This window comes from Rhinopithecus bieti, unplaced genomic scaffold (genome assembly GCF_001698545.2).
Source record: "Rhinopithecus bieti isolate Rb0 unplaced genomic scaffold, ASM169854v2 scaffold_35322, whole genome shotgun sequence".
NCBI lineage: Eukaryota > Metazoa > Chordata > Mammalia > Primates > Cercopithecidae > Rhinopithecus > Rhinopithecus bieti.
Window position 1 is genome coordinate 487,894 of NW_016815256.1, and position 18,808 is coordinate 506,701.

The window sequence follows — 18,808 nt, forward strand, 5'->3', positions numbered from 1 at the left end:
TAAAAAAAAAAAAAAATCCATGAAAAAAAAAGAAAAAATAAATAAATAAATAAATAAAATGGACTATACCGCTTACATATACCACTACCACTAAACCATTCTCTCCCCACACCTAACAGTTGAGAAATTTCACTGTTCCAGAAATCTGGCAGATTAGATATATGACATTTTCAATTTTTCTGAATTAAAAATACTGAGAATAATGAATTGAACAATTAAATTTTAAGTCCTACTTAAGTAGTTTTTTTTTTATATCTTCACACCAAAATCTGCATTTATTTAAGTGTAATAAATTTTATTAAAGTCAACATTCTCTAAGGCCAACTTTATATACTCAAAGGGTTTATAAGAGAACATCAGGCACAGAAACTTTTTTTTAGTAAATGTTTGAATATTATTTTCTAGACTGTCAAAATGTATTTGTTTTAATGCTATAAAATTCCTTAGGAAGTCAAATGCATTATCTAATTTTGCTGTGTAAAAAATCTATACCTTAATTAATCTGATGAGTTCCATATTAAAATATCCCTAATCTTGGTTGTACATTATCTAGCATTAATACATTTTCTTGAAATTCCCAAATCATAGTGGCCTGCCTCTTGATTCTCAAGAGATTGGAATTATTTTAAACTCTTCAAGCTGACTGGGAGAACCTAGACAGGCAAGTGAAAGGCAAGGCTCATCCTCCCAGCATATAGATTCCTGATACTGTGGCTTTTGGTCTTCTTTGTACTAATACAACTGATATTCTAAGTGCCTCTATTAAGTTCTATTACTCTGTATTGATACTGAACAGTTGCCTCATGAGAGTCACATTTCTAGTTTGCAATGCAAAAATTATGAAAGGTACTTAGACGTTTCATTCTTCATCTTGTAGGAGAGAATTAAACATACAAAAACTCTCAAACAATTTTAAGGGCTGAAAGGGAGTCTAGATTATGGAGTCTGAATTATTCATTTCGTATATGAGGTCCAATACAAGACATACAGAATTTCTCCCAAATTTCCTTTATCTTTAAGGATAATGTCTCAATCTCCAAAAAGATGTAATACCTCAAATGTAAGAGCTGCATTTTTTCAGAACAATCAGCAACCAAACTAATTTTATTCTTGGAAGTGACGTTGCCCTGGCTGAGCCCAGATCCCCAGTCAGGTGAGGACAGTATCAGCCCTCCCAGAGTGGGGGCTCAAAGTACAGACAGCAAGCCCAGAAATGCTCAGCCTCCGCCTCTTCTTCCTGCTCCTCAAACCCAGGGGCCCTCAAGAGGCTCTCTGCCCTCCCACTGATTATTCTTCTAAGAAAACAGAGGAAGGCAACCATGGTGATAAGGCACTGGAAAATATTTCATGAGGTCCTTCATTAGGGAGAAGAGGAAATTAAACTAGGTAACAATCAACAAGCTCTTCCTAATATGCCAGTCACTGTACAAAATGTTTTATAAATATTATTTAATGTTTAAAGCAAATCAATAAGGTAGTTATTATTCCTGTTCTACAAATAAGAAAACAGGGACTTGGAGAATTCAAATAACATATCCTAGCTGCAAAATGAACTAGTGAAGGACCAAGTCTTTGGAACTGGGTCTGTGCAATCCCAAAACCCACACATTCCTATTCATAATGAGCTACTGACACTGTGTCAAGGACACTTAGGGAGGAAGCTGTATAGATTACCTAGCTGGGACATCAGGAAAACCCGAAAAATCAGACTAACAGACAAATCTGAATTTGATACTGCTTTAGTAAGAAACAAGAAAGAACAAATTCTGAACTGAAACTCTATTAAGAGAGAAAAAAAAATGACATTTTTTTCCCTATGAAAAGCAACCTATAACACCTGCAAAATCTGATGTTTCCTAATGAAATAAGTTCAGTTCTCAAGACATAGATAAGCTAAAAGTATATAAAATAGACTACAGGAATCCCCAAAATTACTTTCAAAGTAAATCAACACACTCTAAATGCATTTGTGTTACAGGCCCACAATTGCTTATCCAAACTTCTGAAATCTAAAAACCCAGTTTTGTAACTCACTTGGTAGCAAAACCTGATCAAAACTGAGGAAGTTTCAGTCAGCCTTTTGCCGATCCTATTTGTGAGAAAAATCATTCACTTTGCTACAGGAATATTAATGTGCTTTAATATGGGGGTACCATCCCAGACCCATCAGGAGAAATAAGTAATACATAATCCTAAAGATTTTGGAAGAGATTGTGAACGGTATCATACTACTCAAGAAACTCTGGAACAAGATAAATGAGAAGACAAAATTATCAAAGACCCCCAAAGAGAGTCAAAGGTACAAGTAAAACTTAGGTGTCTATGGCTTGTATAATTAGACTCAGATCTCAAGAAGTAACATCAGTTGCTAGAGCTCTTGGAAGTGTGTAGAGGGAAGAACAAGTTTATATCCTAACAGATACCCTACTCATTGCTCCAAATACTGGTGTAAAGCATGGACTAATTAAACAAGCACACTGGCATCCATGTCATAGTATGTTCTACTGTCCCTGGTGAAGGGTATCCACTCGCTTACACAGAATCAGTTTCTTTTAAAGAGTCATTTAATAGTGCATGGGTAATTTTCATGGCAAAGGATAATCTCTACCTCCAACTTCATTTCCCCCCAAATTCAACTGGTAATCCTCATTAAAACTTCATAAACCGAGGGTATATCTGTTTGTAACATATATCCACATTCTCAAAAACATCTTACCTTTGACACTTTCATGTCACAGGTCTTAGAAAGCATTATTTATCCTTCACAAAAATGGACTTAGTATTTAGTGAGATGAGACAAACAGAATTTCCGACATAGTCAATTAATACCTCACAAAGACAAAATGTGTATCTATAACACCATTTTAGCATTAGAAAGTTAACACTTCCTCCACATCCTCGCCTCCTCCATTCCTGAAATGGAATTTAAGATTCAAGCCATAAAATCTTTACAGACTGGAAAATCAGGAACATCCTGTTGATAACCAAATAGGCTTAACAGCTGCTCATGGTTCTGAAAAGCATTTGTGCTAAGGAAACAAATCTGGTACCAATGCCTTCTAAATGACCTACAGAAAACGATTAAAGGAAGAGTCATTGTTTTTATTTTATTATTATTAGCTGGCAAATAAGCATTACTGACAGACTTTTTCCTGATGTCACTGGAAAAGCTACAAAAATGAGGGTGTTTTCTTTATTACAAAAAAATTCTTCACTTATGGCTGCAAATAAGCCAAATAAGTCAAATATACAAGTTAGGTCCTTGAGAAAAAGAGACACTTTTCCTAAGTAGCGCAATCCAACAGCCTAAATACTGCCAGTCTAAAAACATTAAAACACTTCATGGTCTGAAATATTAAGATGTTTACTAGAATTTCTAAAGCTTATTCTTCACAAATTCAGCAGTTACAAAACCACCTTTTGCTCAGGCATCAGAGCTGGGCCTTCCTGAAAAGAACCACATCTCTTACGCTCACAATTCACACTCCAGACAAGAGATGTAGAGGCAGACACAGCTTTAACGTGCCTCTTAGTCTCCCTAGAAAACCTGGGAGCTCTGTAGGCATCCAGAACAACTAACTTCTTGGCCTTCCCTCCAAATGCCAAAGCCCAAAGTTACTTTGAGGCTTCTTGGCCACAAGGAGCCCTAGAAGGAAAAAAAAAACAGGCCCAAGTTTCAGTCCCAGTTCTGCGTGTCTCCTAGACAGACACTAACTAGTCAGGCTCCTCTGAGCCCTCTAAGCCCTGACCTTTGGTGTCCATCCTTATCAGGCCTGCATTGCCCAACTGTAGCAAAAATCTTGCCAAGTTTGTTTATTGAGAATCCTCTGTTCTCAGTATCTGCTCACCCTCATTATCTGATCAAATTCCTTATCTTCCACCCACTTCCCAGGTATCTGATGATCCTGGCCTGCCTTCAGCAAGAATCCCACTTATCCCAGAATCCCCTGCTTCCAATGTTTCCTCTCAGTAATTTTCCATCCACTTACCTCCACCCTGTCCTTGGCTATCAATCCTCACCTGTCTATGCTGTATTCAGAGTTGAGCCCAGTTCTATACTGAGGTCTTTATTCTCCTGTTGCAATACTTCCTGAATAAAGTTCTGTTTTTATTACTTTAATCACTGTACAGCTCTGGTCTTCTTTTACAGACTACAGTTAAGTCACTTAGCCTCTCTGTGCTTCAGTAATCTCACTGGTAAAACAAGAATAAAACCTTCCTCACCAAGTTGTGGGGTAACCTAATGCATGCAAAGCAGCTATTCAGTGAGTGACACATGCATAGGCACTCATAAAATGGGTATTTTCAATTTCTTTATATTAGCTTTATACATTATTAAACACCAAAGGATATCCCAAATCAGGGCTAGGACACACGCTCGGACATGAAACCTGTTAGGCAGTAGGTCATCCCAGGCTCCCTGTCATAATCAAACTCTAGGACTTCATAGACTTATGAAGCAGCCTGGAGATATAGACAGTTCCTTGGATGTGGGGCCAGAATCCTAGAAATGCTGAGAATTTGCAGCAAAGTAGTTTTTTAAAGGAAGCCAATTATATCAATTGCCACATATTGTCATGAGCCAGGCAATGTGTTAAATGATTTACATTGATCCTATTTGCTCCTCTCAACAACAGAAATATAGGCAGATAATAGCAATATCACGAGTCAGGTACTGTAAGAATACAAAGATAAAGAATACATATTATACAAAGAATAACAACCCACACCTCCAGGCTCTGAAAAAAAAATAAGTTTGTTTGGAGATTCCACCTCTAACGAATGTTGCTAGGGCCATCCTAACTCACTATTTTGGAACTCTTATAGGATATTATAAGAATTTATTTCTAGTCTTTTCAAAAAAGATGTGGCTACACATTTTTAAAAATATCTTAATGTTATATAATAATATTACAAATTATGTGAAATTATAGTACATAGCTCTGGAGCCAGATTACTTAGGTTCAGATTTTATCTCTACCATTTACTACTACTATGTGATCTCGAACACAGTTTAACCTCCCTACTTCAGGTTCCTCAGCTGTGAATTGTGAATAACAATAGTACCTACCCTCTTATAAGGATTAATCCTTATAACATAAGTTATAAAACCTAACATAAAACTTAAAACAAATAACTTACATAAGTTATACATTAACTAGCAATCTTTATAAGGATTTAGTTAACATATGTAAAGCATTCAGAATATTGTCTGAAAATACAAAAAGAAATCAATAAAATATGGACTATCATTATATTCTATTTCTCAATCCTTTATAACTACAATGCATTTACTAAGACTCCATTTCAGTGAAACTGGTTCAATGAGGACATTTTTTGAGGCTGATTAAGAAATAGGAAAAGTATTACAGAGTGCTTGGCTAAGTAATCAGGACTAAAGGACCAAAATGGCTAAAATGAAAAGGATACTCAAGTACTGGTGAGGCAATACACTGCTGATGGGAGTGTAAACTGGTACAACCACATCAAAAAACTGACTGGCAGAATCTACTAACACTGAACAAATACATATCCCAGGACCTAGCAATTCTCCTCCCTGGTATAACCAACAGAAATGTCCACAAAAACACATGCACTAAAATCTTCACGCCAGCACTATTCTTAAGAGCAAAAATCTGTAAAGTGCCCAAATGCCCATCAACAATATTGGGTATAATCACACAACGAAACACCACACAGCCCCAAGAATGAACAATCTGCCACTAATTACATAACAATAGAGGTGAGTTTCACAAGCACAATGTAAAGTGAAAGAAGCCAGACACAAAAGAGCATATGTGGTATGATTTGAATTACAGAAATATTAAAAACCAGCTGGACTTAATGCTGTGATGCAATACTCAGGCCTTCTGCAGGAAGGGAGTGGGCTCTCCAGGTTCTCGGCTGCCAGCAGACAACCAGCAGCTGTCACCCCACTCAGAAATTGCTTCTATTGAAAGGAGAAGCAGCACCCAAAGGTAAGCCCCCTCCCATGGGCAGCCAACCCCTGGAAACACTGAGGTATAATGCCTATTTCCCATGCAACTTTGCACATCTCTGAAGGGCCTTTCCAGAGCTCCCCATGGACTCAACTAAAGCCTCCACTGAGACTGACCTGTAGCTCGACCTCCCCCTCTACAAAATCCTGCTCCCTTCCTTTCTCTTCCCTTCCAGAGGTTTTGATCCCAAGAGTTCTCCCTAAGAGACTTCCTGAACTCTCACCTCACTCTCAGAGTCTCCTCCCAGAGTATCCAATCTTAAACACAAGCTAATTGGGCCTATGATGTTAATGTAAGGGTACTGATGACTCCTATGGGGAGGACAAGTAGTGAACAGAAAGGGGCAAGAAGAAAAACTTCTGGGTGTCGATAAATTTTTTTTTTAATCTGGAAGCCGATTATATGCCGCTGTTTCAATGGGAAAAATTCATTTACTTGCATCTATGAAAGACGTGCTTTTCTTTTAATACGTCTGCAACTCAAATCATATATACTTTTTCATATATACTTTCTCGTGTGTGTGTGTGTGTGTATATATATATATACTTCAATGTGAAGTTAAAAGAAAATAAGACAAATTACGAACTGATCAGAATGGGACAGAATCTTAAAGAACCCTTAGTCCTACCTATACCACTTACTGTGCACTTAAACATAGTCTAGAGAGGTCTCAAGAAGTCTAATGTGAGATTACAAACCACCTGGTGGCAACCCAGGCCCAGAACTGTGCCTGGACTGCTCAACAACAGTCTTGTATTATTTCCACTAGACCATGCTCTTGCGGGTAGTGAGCAGAGTTGAATCTGAGGCCAGGGAAGGAGTTGCTGCAGCTAGCATACTGATACGGTTCAGGACACACTACTCCAAAATACGGCACCTTGGCATTGGAGAAAACAGCAGAAAAAACCAAGCCACTCTCACCTTTCCCTAAGGCAGTCATAAAATGTAGCAGATCTTCCCCTGAAGTAGGTCAAAAGACCCTCATTCCAGAGGTGCCCATCCTATACCTAGAGGAAAGGAATGTGCCTATCTCTGAAAACGCAAGGACATAGAGAAGAATATAAACAAACAGGCTTTGCCCAGCTCCCCTCTTTAACAAAGACCTAGAACTTTGATAATGGGACAAGATCAGTGTTGTTGTTGTGTCTGCAATGTGGCCAGCAGTTACAAGAGGAGCTTGTGGCATAACTTCCCAAACACACCCAGCCCTGTCTGCAGGGAACATCCCCTCCTTCACAACCGGCACTAAGACCCACAAGAGCAAGTGAAACCTCTCCCCACCTTTCCCTTCTCAAGGCTGTCCCTAACATCCAGAGAACATCCCCAATGAGCAGGAGAGGATGTCATGTATGCTAAATGTTTGGAACAGGCCTACACAGCAGAGAAAAAGCAATTGGATGGTGACACTAGCTGTGTTAGTAAGAGTGGCTTTAACACCGCTGCAGTGAAAATCTTACAAGCAGTTTACCTCTGTTGGTCCGGCATACATCATGGGAGATGGGAAGATGGCCACCACAGTCGTCTCAGGATTCAGAACTCCTTCCTCCAACACTGCAGCATGCTGCTTCATACGCCACATCAAAGGAACGTCGTCATCCTTTGTCCAGCCACCCAGAGGGTGGAGGAGGAGGACGGGGCGCCGGTAGCCCCTCTCTAGAAGTTGCTTATGGGTATCCTGCATTAACAGGGCATGTCCATTGTGCACTGGGTTACGTAATTGAAATGCAAAGACAGCATCTGAAAAGAGAATTTCCAGAGTTAAGAATAGCACGCTTCTAACAGATTACCTTCCAAAAGATACGCAATTTTTCTTAAAACTTGATACTTAGGATTAAGCAAACATATGCAAACTCAGAAATCAGAAAACTGGTAAAAAAAAAAAAAAAAAAATGTACTGCTTTGACCATTTACTCCAGGATAACATGACCTATACTTCTACTATACAATATTAAGTAAATCATACTTATCTGAGGATATGTAATATAGCAATCATGGATTTATAAGAATTACTTTCTTGCATTCATGGGAAATGAGAGCAATCATCAGACTTTCTGGTGCTAACACCCTGGATCCACTGCTTACCACAGATATAAATTTTTGGTCTGTGCCTCAGTTACCCATCAGATCAATCCCTCCAAAGGACCTAAGATAATGCTTTACTAAGGGAGACAGAAAGGTAGAGACACATATTTGTAGTTTCAAAAATTTACTTACTGTCCAAACATGCTCACTTACGATTACTCTGCTTGACTAGAACCATATTTTGTTTTATGATCAAAGGTCTGAATTCTAGATTATAGTTTAGCAACAACAATATCCCTTAAAACAATGAAAACTACTAGACAAATGAAACTGGTTAACTCCTTATCTCCTGCTTACAACCCTGGCTTCATTCCTACCTGGTGCTTGCTAGCAGGAGACCTTTCTAATCCGGTTAGAGGAGCTCTGTATTTCGCCGCCCTCACAATACCTGACAAAGCATCATGCCATGCTGATCCAAGGTCGACTCAGAGAGAGGAACAGCCTCTCTCCTCTAACAATCTGTAAGCCAAAATAGTACATTTCCTCCAATTTATTCTCAATTCTGACCCTCTTCTGTTACCATAACAAAAAGGTATCACAGGAAGACTGTGGCATCCTACTTAACTGGGATTTTTTGTTTTTGTTTTGTCACATCATGTAAAATCCAAGATTTACAGCATGATCACTACTCTTGGAAGTTCCTCACGTTACCTTTATACATGAACAGAACAGGGCTGGTTTTCACAAAGGAAATAGCTGATATGACATTAGGTACAAAAAACAGAAAAGTCTTGTTATACAAGCAAGCATTTAAAATTATTTTGCTTTGGGATGGGAGGAGGGAAATAGACTCACATTTTTCTAATCCATTCTCAATGTACTTCAAAATTTGTTTTTAGCATATGGATCTTACATTTTTCTATCCTTCTCAAAGGATAAAGACCTACATTTTTCTAATCCTTCTCAAACTGTACTTCAAATTTTTGTTTTTAGCATATGGGACATAAACAGATCCCAAAATATCCCTTTTGACCACTAGAACTACAGAAACACACACGTACACCCCTCTTCATTTTGTCCTTTTTTTTTTTTTTTTTTGTAGGACCATCGTTTGGTCCTACAAACAATGACTACCCAGTGGCAAGAAGCAAAACAAAAGCCCAAATTTTACATTCTAAATACCATTCCCCACTTAAATAAACCAGAGCTCCTTGGCAAATGGCAGCTTTTAGAGCTGGGGCAAGGAAAGTACAACATGAGCTGGAACACCTTTTTGTACCACTAAGAAGGGAAGTGCTCAAAAAATAATGGGGACATCTCATGAAGGCTCATCTGATAGACCACAGTCTACACACTAGTGAATAAAGCCACACTATGACAACAGCAAGGACAGGCACCGCCCTCCCCGTCAAGCCCCTCCCAACTCTGCTCTCAGGTGTCTGAGGTCACTGAGCACAGCCCTAGGTACTAGTGATTTACAAACTGTGTCTTCTGACCAGAACTCTACCCAAACTCAGACTACTCTCTCCTCAACCGCCTCTTAGTGCTGCACAGGCACCTCACCAGCAATTCACCATTACCCACCTCAGAGGCTCAGTTTCCTTTCTTGCCCTGTCCTCCACATGTAATGAGTCCCTTCTGTTCCCTACATCTCATTTGCAGCACACTAATTACCAGCACACTCAGCCTTCCTCATCTCTTCACAAGATCTGTCTTCAAACAGGTCTTCTTCCCCTACCCAACTTTACACAACAGCCAGTGACAGGGAAGAAACCCACCAGGGACAGGATGCAAATGCAGTTGGAGACATGCTGAGCCTGAGGAAGTAGCGAAATTGGCCTGCCCTCCAGGGGCTTGCAGTCTAGTCAGAGCAGGGGAGCACAGACGTTACCTAAAAGAGTAAATACACGTTAAAAGGAATATAGTTCCTTCAACTCCGGCAGGACATGACAAGACTCCTTCACTTATTCCTCCACACTATTACCACAAGACTGGTGACAGCACTACCACAGTGTGGAGGAGAGAGTGAGGGAAGGAAAGAATGGGTATCTTCACCTATACATGAGACTGCTGGACTGGATTCATTGATTCAACCAATTCCTTCCTGTTTCATCAAGACTGAGGATGAAACGTGAGCCAAATTCAAACGGCACTTTCCTGATTTAAGTGGTCCTTACCTCTCTACTGACTGACATAAAAATCTACACCACTTAAGGCCTTCTAACTGTGGCACCAACCTTTTATATCTCATCTGCCTCTCTATGCATTTTTTAAAGTAAAAACCATGAAACCCAATAAAATTTGATGAGAAAATCATCCATAAACACACTGTCCCGAAAGCATGGTCTTTTGTTTTGTGCAATCTTCCAGTTTTTCTCTTTGTTGCACACATTTTTACACAGCTATAATCAAACATATGACACGACTATTCCGCTTGGCCATTCTGGTCTAACCACCTGTTTCTGACATCTTGTGGTTCTCTTGGAGCCACAAGGCTTACTGCTGGGCCCTATGAAATTCCTTCTTGACAGACTCATTCAGGAAGCTTACCCCCACACCTGGGTTCAATTACTGCACACATACAGATGGCTTCTCTTAGCCACATCTCTTAAGTCCTTCCTTCCGGTTCACCGGACAGACGCATTACAAAAACTATTTCAATATACATTACATTGCTCATTACCTCCTTCTTTCCCTCAATTCTTCTACCTTTCCTATTACTGTCACATCTCAAGCCAAATTTGGGTCTGGTCCCCAAAGCCTATTCCTTCTCCTGTACTGCATGTCTACGTGAAGGAACTTCCCAGTAGAGCAAGTTCTCTCCCTTTCCTCTGGATTTCCTATCATCTAGTCCAGGAGCCAACACACTAAAGGAAACAAGTGAAGTCTGATCCCTTTCCTTCCAGCAGGTAGAAGAGAAAGAAGAAAGTGAAGAAGGTTTTTCTGAGCATGTATGTGTGACAAGGAAGGAAATGAAGATATCAGCATTCCCTGAAAACATGTAGGACAAGCCACAGACCGCTTCATCTAGAGGCGTTGCCAGCAAGGACTGTTGTGGCACGGTGCAGAGCAACCCAGACTCTACTCTTTCCAAGCTGAGTATCCAAAGACATCTGAAGTTCAGCAAATAACTGAGTGAGGCGATGAGCAGGACAGCGCTCCTAAATCCTAGTCACCCTTCCTCAGACTTTCCACAACTGTGCTTCACATCCCAGCCCACAGCCAGAGCCTCAGTATCCACTCCAACCACTGAACACAGAATTACAAATCTTCTCGCTTCTTTCCTCTTAACTTCACTGTAAGATGTTAACTTCACTGTAAGACTGTACTACATAGAGCAGTAATTAATAATTCCTTTCTTCCCTCCCACCCAAAGTTTCTATCTTGCCTCTCTACCCCGAAGCTCCAAGAACAGACATTTCTGTTTTTCCCTAAATCAATATAATAGCTAAACAAGACAACGGAACGGGTTGCTAGAGTTGTGTGTGTGTTTAATGTTTGTTTTTGTGGGAGTTTTGTGAAGGGACCTGGAAGAACAAAGCAATCTGATCTCTCCTCCTTCCTTGGGATTATCATAAACTAACAGTCTTTCTTTTACTTAAACTGCTTGAGAGAGGGGGGAGAAATAAAGGAATAAGAGACGGGCCCCTTGAACAAATATAAAGATATTAGAATTTTTCACAAACTGGTAAATTTATACTCTAAAGCATGGCAGCAATGAACTATTTTCTATTCTCATGACTAAAAATGCTTCCAAATTAAAGATGTTGACTATAAAGCTTTGTGCCAGTATATAAAGGTTCTGTGCCGCTTATTTGCCATTCCCCTCCCCATTTATTCTCTAGTGTCCTGGAGCAGGGAGTGCAGGGGTCCCTCAGGGCTTCCCCTAGATGGGGCTGTTGTCCTCCTGCCTCGAGGGTGGAGGCATTAGCAGGCAACCAGAGGATGGTCTGAGAAAAGCTTTTGGGGAGCTCTTCTCACCACTATCATCTGCCTCAGCACTGTGATTCTGGCTGTGCCGGTGACCCTTCAAACAGCTTCTGCCCAGCGGCCCTCCCACAGCTACAGCTCCCACCTGGCTTCAGAAACACAGATTCCTGCTCTCACCCCTTTGGGACTGACTAACACTGCTCAATGCCACTAGTCCCTGGACACCTCAGCAACTCCTTGTAGGTTCCCTTAACTTTGACCATCCTTCTTTAAATACTCGCTTCATTGAATTATGCTCAAAGCCTCATCTGGGTGTGCCTTCTGCTTCCTGTTGGGAGCTAACTGACAAAGGTTCCCCTCACCCAATCTCAGCTCTCTGGCTTGCTGCCACTTATCATTGAGATCCACTATCCACTTCAGAGCCAAACACAGATCTGCTTCTGACTCAGCTTTCTCATGTACCATCCCTAACTTTACTTAAAACATCCTTCTGATGTCTCCATTTACTCACTTAAAATGTAGTTTGTAATTCAGCAACTCTATAAAGCTTTCTCAGATTTATTCAACACTGTACTACCACACACTAGTCTGAAAGAAATTACGTCAACTCTTCCCTTTGCAATCAGCAGGATGCCAATATTCTATGTTTAATAAACACTAACAGGCTCTGACTTGGCATAAGTGAAATGCATTCTTCCCCTCCAGGACATTGGTCAATCATCGGTAATTCAAAGAACTTGCCATCTGGAAATGTATCACCTTGCAATCACCAATGTGGGTATGAAAGACTTCTTAATCCTTCCCAGCTACAGAGTGGTCTAAGAACAGTCACACTGATAGTGCTGTGCACAGGACAGTAGCCCAGATGTGGTAATCAAAGTACTTCTAAGATGAGGGGAGGAGGAGGAGGAAGAGGTAAGAAAAGAAATCCTAGATTAAGAAAATAAATAAATAAATTCCCTGCTTTCTCTCCCCTGAACACATCAAAACTGACTTGTTATTGGCTTCCTAAAAGAGTGAACAAGAACTACAAAGTAAACTCCTTGGTCTGTTGCTTATTTGCCTCAGTATAAAAATGGAAAAATAAAATAACACTCCAATTTGTCTTGTCTGATGTAAGGCTAATAACTGGCTCTCAGCTACTTTAAACAAAGTTGCAATCATTCATTATGCAACACATTCTCTAAATGACTTAAAATGCTTGGCTCACAAAGAAGAGTGCAAAACAGATGTAATATGAAAGTCCCTAATTATGAATAATTCCTTGATAAGACCCTTTCAACAATGCCAACAACTAATTTACTAACATCAGTTCCAGATATGAATTCAAATTTTGGCAAAAATTTAAATAACATGGTCACAGCAAGTCCTCCATTAAACATGTTTCTGTTCACCAGCAGAAAACGGAAGAGTACAGATAATAAACTACCAGATGCTTCTGGTTGCAAATCACAGAACACCCAACTAGAAGTATCTTAAATAATTTGAATATATGCTATCTCTTTGAATAAGAAATCTGGAGACAAATGACTCCCTGGTTGGATGATAAACTCACAGTATAAGGACAAAGTTAGCATATTTGGAATTTTCATGAATATAAAATTGTTGCAGGAACTCCAAACATCCAAAACAGGAAGAAAGAGAAGGGTGAAAAAGACAGAATTTGTTTGGCATAAGCCAAACTGTCGGAAAGAGAATCTTTCCTGAAAACCCTCTTCCTTAGAGCTCAATGGCCAGAAATGACTTAATGCACTGACCCTTAAATCACACACTGATAAAAAAGAGTGGAACATCATTATTAACTTATATCAGTCATTATTCATTCCTGTATATTGGGCCTAAAACATGCTAGCAAAAAATAAGAGAAATGAGCTGTTATACAGGCAGCACCAAGTACAGCACTCAAGGAAGTTTCTGTATGAGTAATTTAAGCCAAATATTTGCTTCAAATTCAGGAGTAAAGTATAAAAGGGTAAAAAGGGATCCCACACTCAAAAACCCTAAAGGAGCCAAGAAAGAAATGTGAATGAGTTAAGGAGACTAGGTAGGAACTATGGAGCACTGAAGAGTGGGTGGCCCATCTGAGGCCTCCAGTTCTTAACCCATTTTATTAAGTTCATAACACTTCAAATTTCAGCAGTCTACAGCAGAGCTTAGGTATAAACAGATATTCTTGTTCTAACCTTCACATGAATAAAGTCTAGCTTCAGTTCACACAACAAAAATTAAGGCACCTGTATTACCATGCTGCTCTGAGGAAATGCCCAAGACCGGGTAATTTATAAAGAAAAGAGGTTTAATTGACTCACAGTTCCACACAGCTAAGGAGGCCTCAGGAAACTTACAATCATGGTGGAAGGGGAAGCAAACACATTCTTCTTCACATGGTGGCAGGAGAGAGAATGAGAACCAAGCAAAATGGGAAGCCCCTTATAAAACCATCAGACCTTTTGAGAACTTACTGTCACGGGGCAAACAACCCCTATGATTCAATTACCTCCCACTGGGTCCCTCCTATGACAGATGGGGATTATGGGAACTACAATTCAAGATGAGATTTGGGAGGACAGCCAAACCATATCAACAACTTAATCTCCTACTACATACAGTACTGTTTAAAGTCCCTTACACATCTTATCTCATTTCACTTTTTAAAGTAAAATGTTACGCTTTAGGTACCATCAATATCTTCATCAATTGTCCATGAGCCTTAGAGAGAAAAGTAATTTCCCCACAAACACATAACTGCTAGGTGGTGAAGCAGAGTCTGAACACAGAACTCTGAATGCCTACCAGGAGCATTCTGGAGTTCGCCGACACTAACACAAACACAAACGAAATGCCTGCTCTTTCCCAGTTGTTCTGCAGTTGCTTGGAATGAGGGTTTCCGGTTCACAAACATGGCTTGGTGGCCAGCTATATACCCCAAAAAGGCAAACACATTCACCTGCCCTTCCTCAGTCACATCCATCTGATTTCTACACAGAAAATATGAAAGAGAGCAGCACCAGTGCTTAGGGCCAAACCATCTCTGCAGTGGGTGGGAATTAATTAGGAGCACAACTGCAGGATGCTTCAAATTTTAAGGCTTAAAAAAGCCTCCCAAATCTACAGTGAATGCTGTTCCCTGATACAGAATCTTCAATTTGCAGGTATAGAAAGAGTATGGGTGCATCAAGGTAAGCACATCATTTACCCACCTCTGTGTCAAAGACCTAATAGCAGGAAGTTTGATATAAAAATCCTGTCCTGGAGTGCTTTATAATATAGAAAGCAGTATTATAAAGAACAGCATCTGCAGCTTCTGTATTCTCCTCTTAAACAACTTTTTCTGTTATTGTTTAATGTCTCTCTCTTCTATACCATAAGCTCCTAGAGTACTTATTTATGGATCCTCAGCACATGGCATACTGGCATATAAAGATCCACAAACATTTTTGAAATGAAGTGAACATGATAAAAGTTCCATTGTTCCATTATTTGCTGCGATACATGACATTCATATATTGGAAGTACACAGTGTATATTTGGTGATGTTAGGCTTAACCAGCTGATTCTTCCTTGTTAAGTTTCTTTTACTTCTATAATTCTATACCAAAAATTTGTACCCAAAGACAGTTTGATGAATTGTTTTGAGAATTATTTCTACACACAGTGTTGTTTCTTTTAATTTTTGCTTTAAACAACTTTCTCTATTGTTTAAATCATGGTCATGTTTCATTGGTACAATGGTATGATACAATGCTCATATATCATTATTTGCTATGATACATCACCAAATATACACTGTGCACTTCCAATATATGAATGTCACGTAAAACATTCTGAGATATATGACATTCATATATATGTGTGTATATATATATATGTCACGTAAAACATTCTGACATATAAAGCATATTTATGAGTGAATTATTCAAATAATATTCTATAGTTCCATTTAGCTTTAACATGTGAGTTTTATAATAAATGAAAGGTAAATTCTATATTAGCATCTAGCTTCCAGAGTATTCAAAATAATGTCAAATCAAGTTATACCACTATAATGAAACTACACGTTAGTTTTGATTGACTACCTTTCTTTACATATTCCACTGCTATATTTACCTGTACTCATCATTGTTTTACATTTTAGTAAGCACTAGAAAAAATCTTCTAGAACTTTCTCTCCAAGCCAGCCTCTATTAGGTAATTAAATCCATGTCTTACCAGCATTCATATCTTTAAATTTCTGCTTTAGCTCAGTAGGAGTAAGACGATACTGATCAAGACCATCATTCCAATAAACTCGATCCAAGACTTGAAGATCTCCTCCAATCAGCCAATCTCCTTGTTCCATAACCATCTAATAGGAAGAAAAAAAAAATTTAATGGAAACGGAGATCAAAATAAGTAAAAACATTTCTCTCATATAAGCTAAATACAGTCATTATAGGCTACTCTCATCTTAAATGAGGTAAATCTGACTTATCAACTAAATTGACATTAGAAATGCTATAAAATTAGAATCGATTTTGTGATTTCCCAGAAAACTTGTGAAATAACTATCTTTACATATGAAAGACAAACAAAAGCAATGTGAATAATTATACCTTTTCAAGTAACAAAAACATTCTTTTCATTATTATTGTACATTGATTAACAGAACAATTTGTAGCCCTCGGTCACCCCACACTCTGTGTTCTCCAATCCTAACCTTTTGAAGAATTAATGATCATTGAGTTAGATACAAATTCATGCCTTCCAATCTCCACACCACCTCAAATTTCTTACAATTTTACTACTTTCTTTCCCTGCATCTGAAAGAAGGAGCTATTACCCTCCGGGACCTGTTCATCTTCACAAGGCAGCTCCAGCCCTCCTTTTCCCCATGAGGCTTTGGCTTATGTGCCAACAACGCGCCCAGCTTCTTTCTCAGTCTACCTTAACACACCTAACAACTGACAGAAATTTGACTTCAATAACATTTCACATACAACATACACATAAAATAAATGAGGTACTTTGATGAGAAATTATATTTCACTGCTTTCACATGAAACCACCCTGGTGAAGGCTCCCTTAGCCTCTACCTCACATGCTCATTATAAGTCATGCCTAAGCATACGACAAGACTGTATACTCCAAGAGCTGAAACACTGTGCCGGTGGTGTCCCTGGCCCTGCATTCCCAGTATCAGCACCTAGCTCAGTGCCATGTATATAAATAGAGATTTAAAATATGTTTGCTGAATATTTATCTGGACCAAAATGACAAGAGCATAAACACTCATCACACTAATCTAAGGTCCAATCTCTATTCTGCAAGATATTAACAATTCCAATGAAAAGTCAATACACAGAAAATGCCCACATTTCAGCACAAACATCACTGGCAAATCAAGATAAAATGCAGCGAATTTTTTTCAGCACCTTAATGTAGGGGTGGTTCTTGCATGTTGTTCCCCACTGTCTGGCACAGCGCTCCTCTTTCCTGTGCTCAAAAAACTCTGGATTGCGAAGAATGGCCACACGGCGGCCCTCATACATCAGAGCAAATGCTGTACAGCCATCCAGCCTCTCTTTATCTTCATGAGTAGCAGTCAGAACTATAGGTACTGACAAGTTAATGACACCTCCTGCAGAGCACAAAAGAACATGAAACACACAGCTTGGATTACTCAACAGGCTTTACTTAGATCCACCTTTCACTTCAGGGGACACTTTTCAAATAATAAAAGGCTGTGGGTCCAGTGACAGTATTCAACTGGTACCTGGCACAGAAAAACGAAAGACAGAACAAGCTACAAGGAACAGAGACAATAAGCAATGAGCTCAGAAGTTAAAAAAAAAAAAAAAAAAGAACAGCAAAAATTAAAAGAATCAAATTGTCTTTGGGTACAACATTTTGGTATAGAATTACATAAGTAAAACAAACTATTTAACAAGAAAGAATCAGCTGGTTAAGCCTAAAATCACCAAATATATATTGTGCATTTCCAATTTTCCAATATACGAAACAGACAAAGAGCTACGTTTCTGGGTCTTTTCAGGAAAAACTTAAATCCTTGTTGATAACAGGATGACATAATAACTACAATTTATGTGACAAGTTGATTAAGTATACTTGAGTATCCTTGAGATAGGAAGACAGAACTATCCAAAAAGTCTTTTTTTAATACAGTCAAATTCAAACTGATATCAGCTATCACTAACCAAGAAATAAAGACAGTAATGGTTGCATTTAAACCAAAATGTGTTGTCAGTGATACTAAAGGCACAGTCTCAGCATGCAATCTTGCAAGCTGTAAAAATCCTTTTTCTACTCCTCATCTGTAGGTTAGAAAAACAAAATGTGCTCTCATATTCATATTTGGACTATTTATATACTAAAGAAATCATATTTTTGGACACCATGGCATATCTTCTTTGAACAAAAGATGTCAATGAGAATAATGATAACTGCTTGGCTGCTTTTTAAATTACCACCAGTAGGTAAAGTGTAACATGGAAAATGAATAGGTGGATTTGCACCAAGCCCAAGACTAAATCATTATAAAGGAGGTAGCCCACAAGACTCTGTGATTAGTTCCAAGGAAGAAAATCAAAATGCAGTATTTAATCTTTATGTTCTTGTGATAAAGTTTCTTGAGAAGAATGATTAGGAATTATGTTTTCTAATATCTATTTTACCACCCAGTTAAAAGAAGTCACAAAACAAAAAAACTTGGTAGCAATTATAGTAGGGTTCTGTGACATTTAAAAATATTTTCATAAGGTAGTAAATTAATCTTACCAACAGTATACAACACAAAATTAAAGGCTGCTGGATTATAATGATAATATGTTGGACATCTTTTTTTTTTTTTTTTTTTTTTT

The 18,808-nt window shown here is 38.8% G+C and overlaps 1 protein-coding gene across 2 annotated transcripts in view; it reads right to left on the minus strand.

Moving 5' to 3' along the window:
• PAPSS1 (3'-phosphoadenosine 5'-phosphosulfate synthase 1) overlaps window positions 1-18,808 on the minus strand; it is a 108,317-nt gene that overhangs the window by 27,675 nt on the left and 61,834 nt on the right. For both annotated transcript variants that reach the window (XM_017853075.1, XM_017853076.1), the window contains exons 8-10: window positions 17,363-17,568; window positions 16,161-16,296; window positions 7,468-7,736 (exon numbers count right to left, since the gene is read on the minus strand). In XM_017853075.1, coding sequence (XP_017708564.1) covers window positions 7,468-7,736; window positions 16,161-16,296; window positions 17,363-17,568 — 611 coding nt within the window. The remainder of the gene's footprint in view (window positions 1-7,467; window positions 7,737-16,160; window positions 16,297-17,362; window positions 17,569-18,808) is intronic.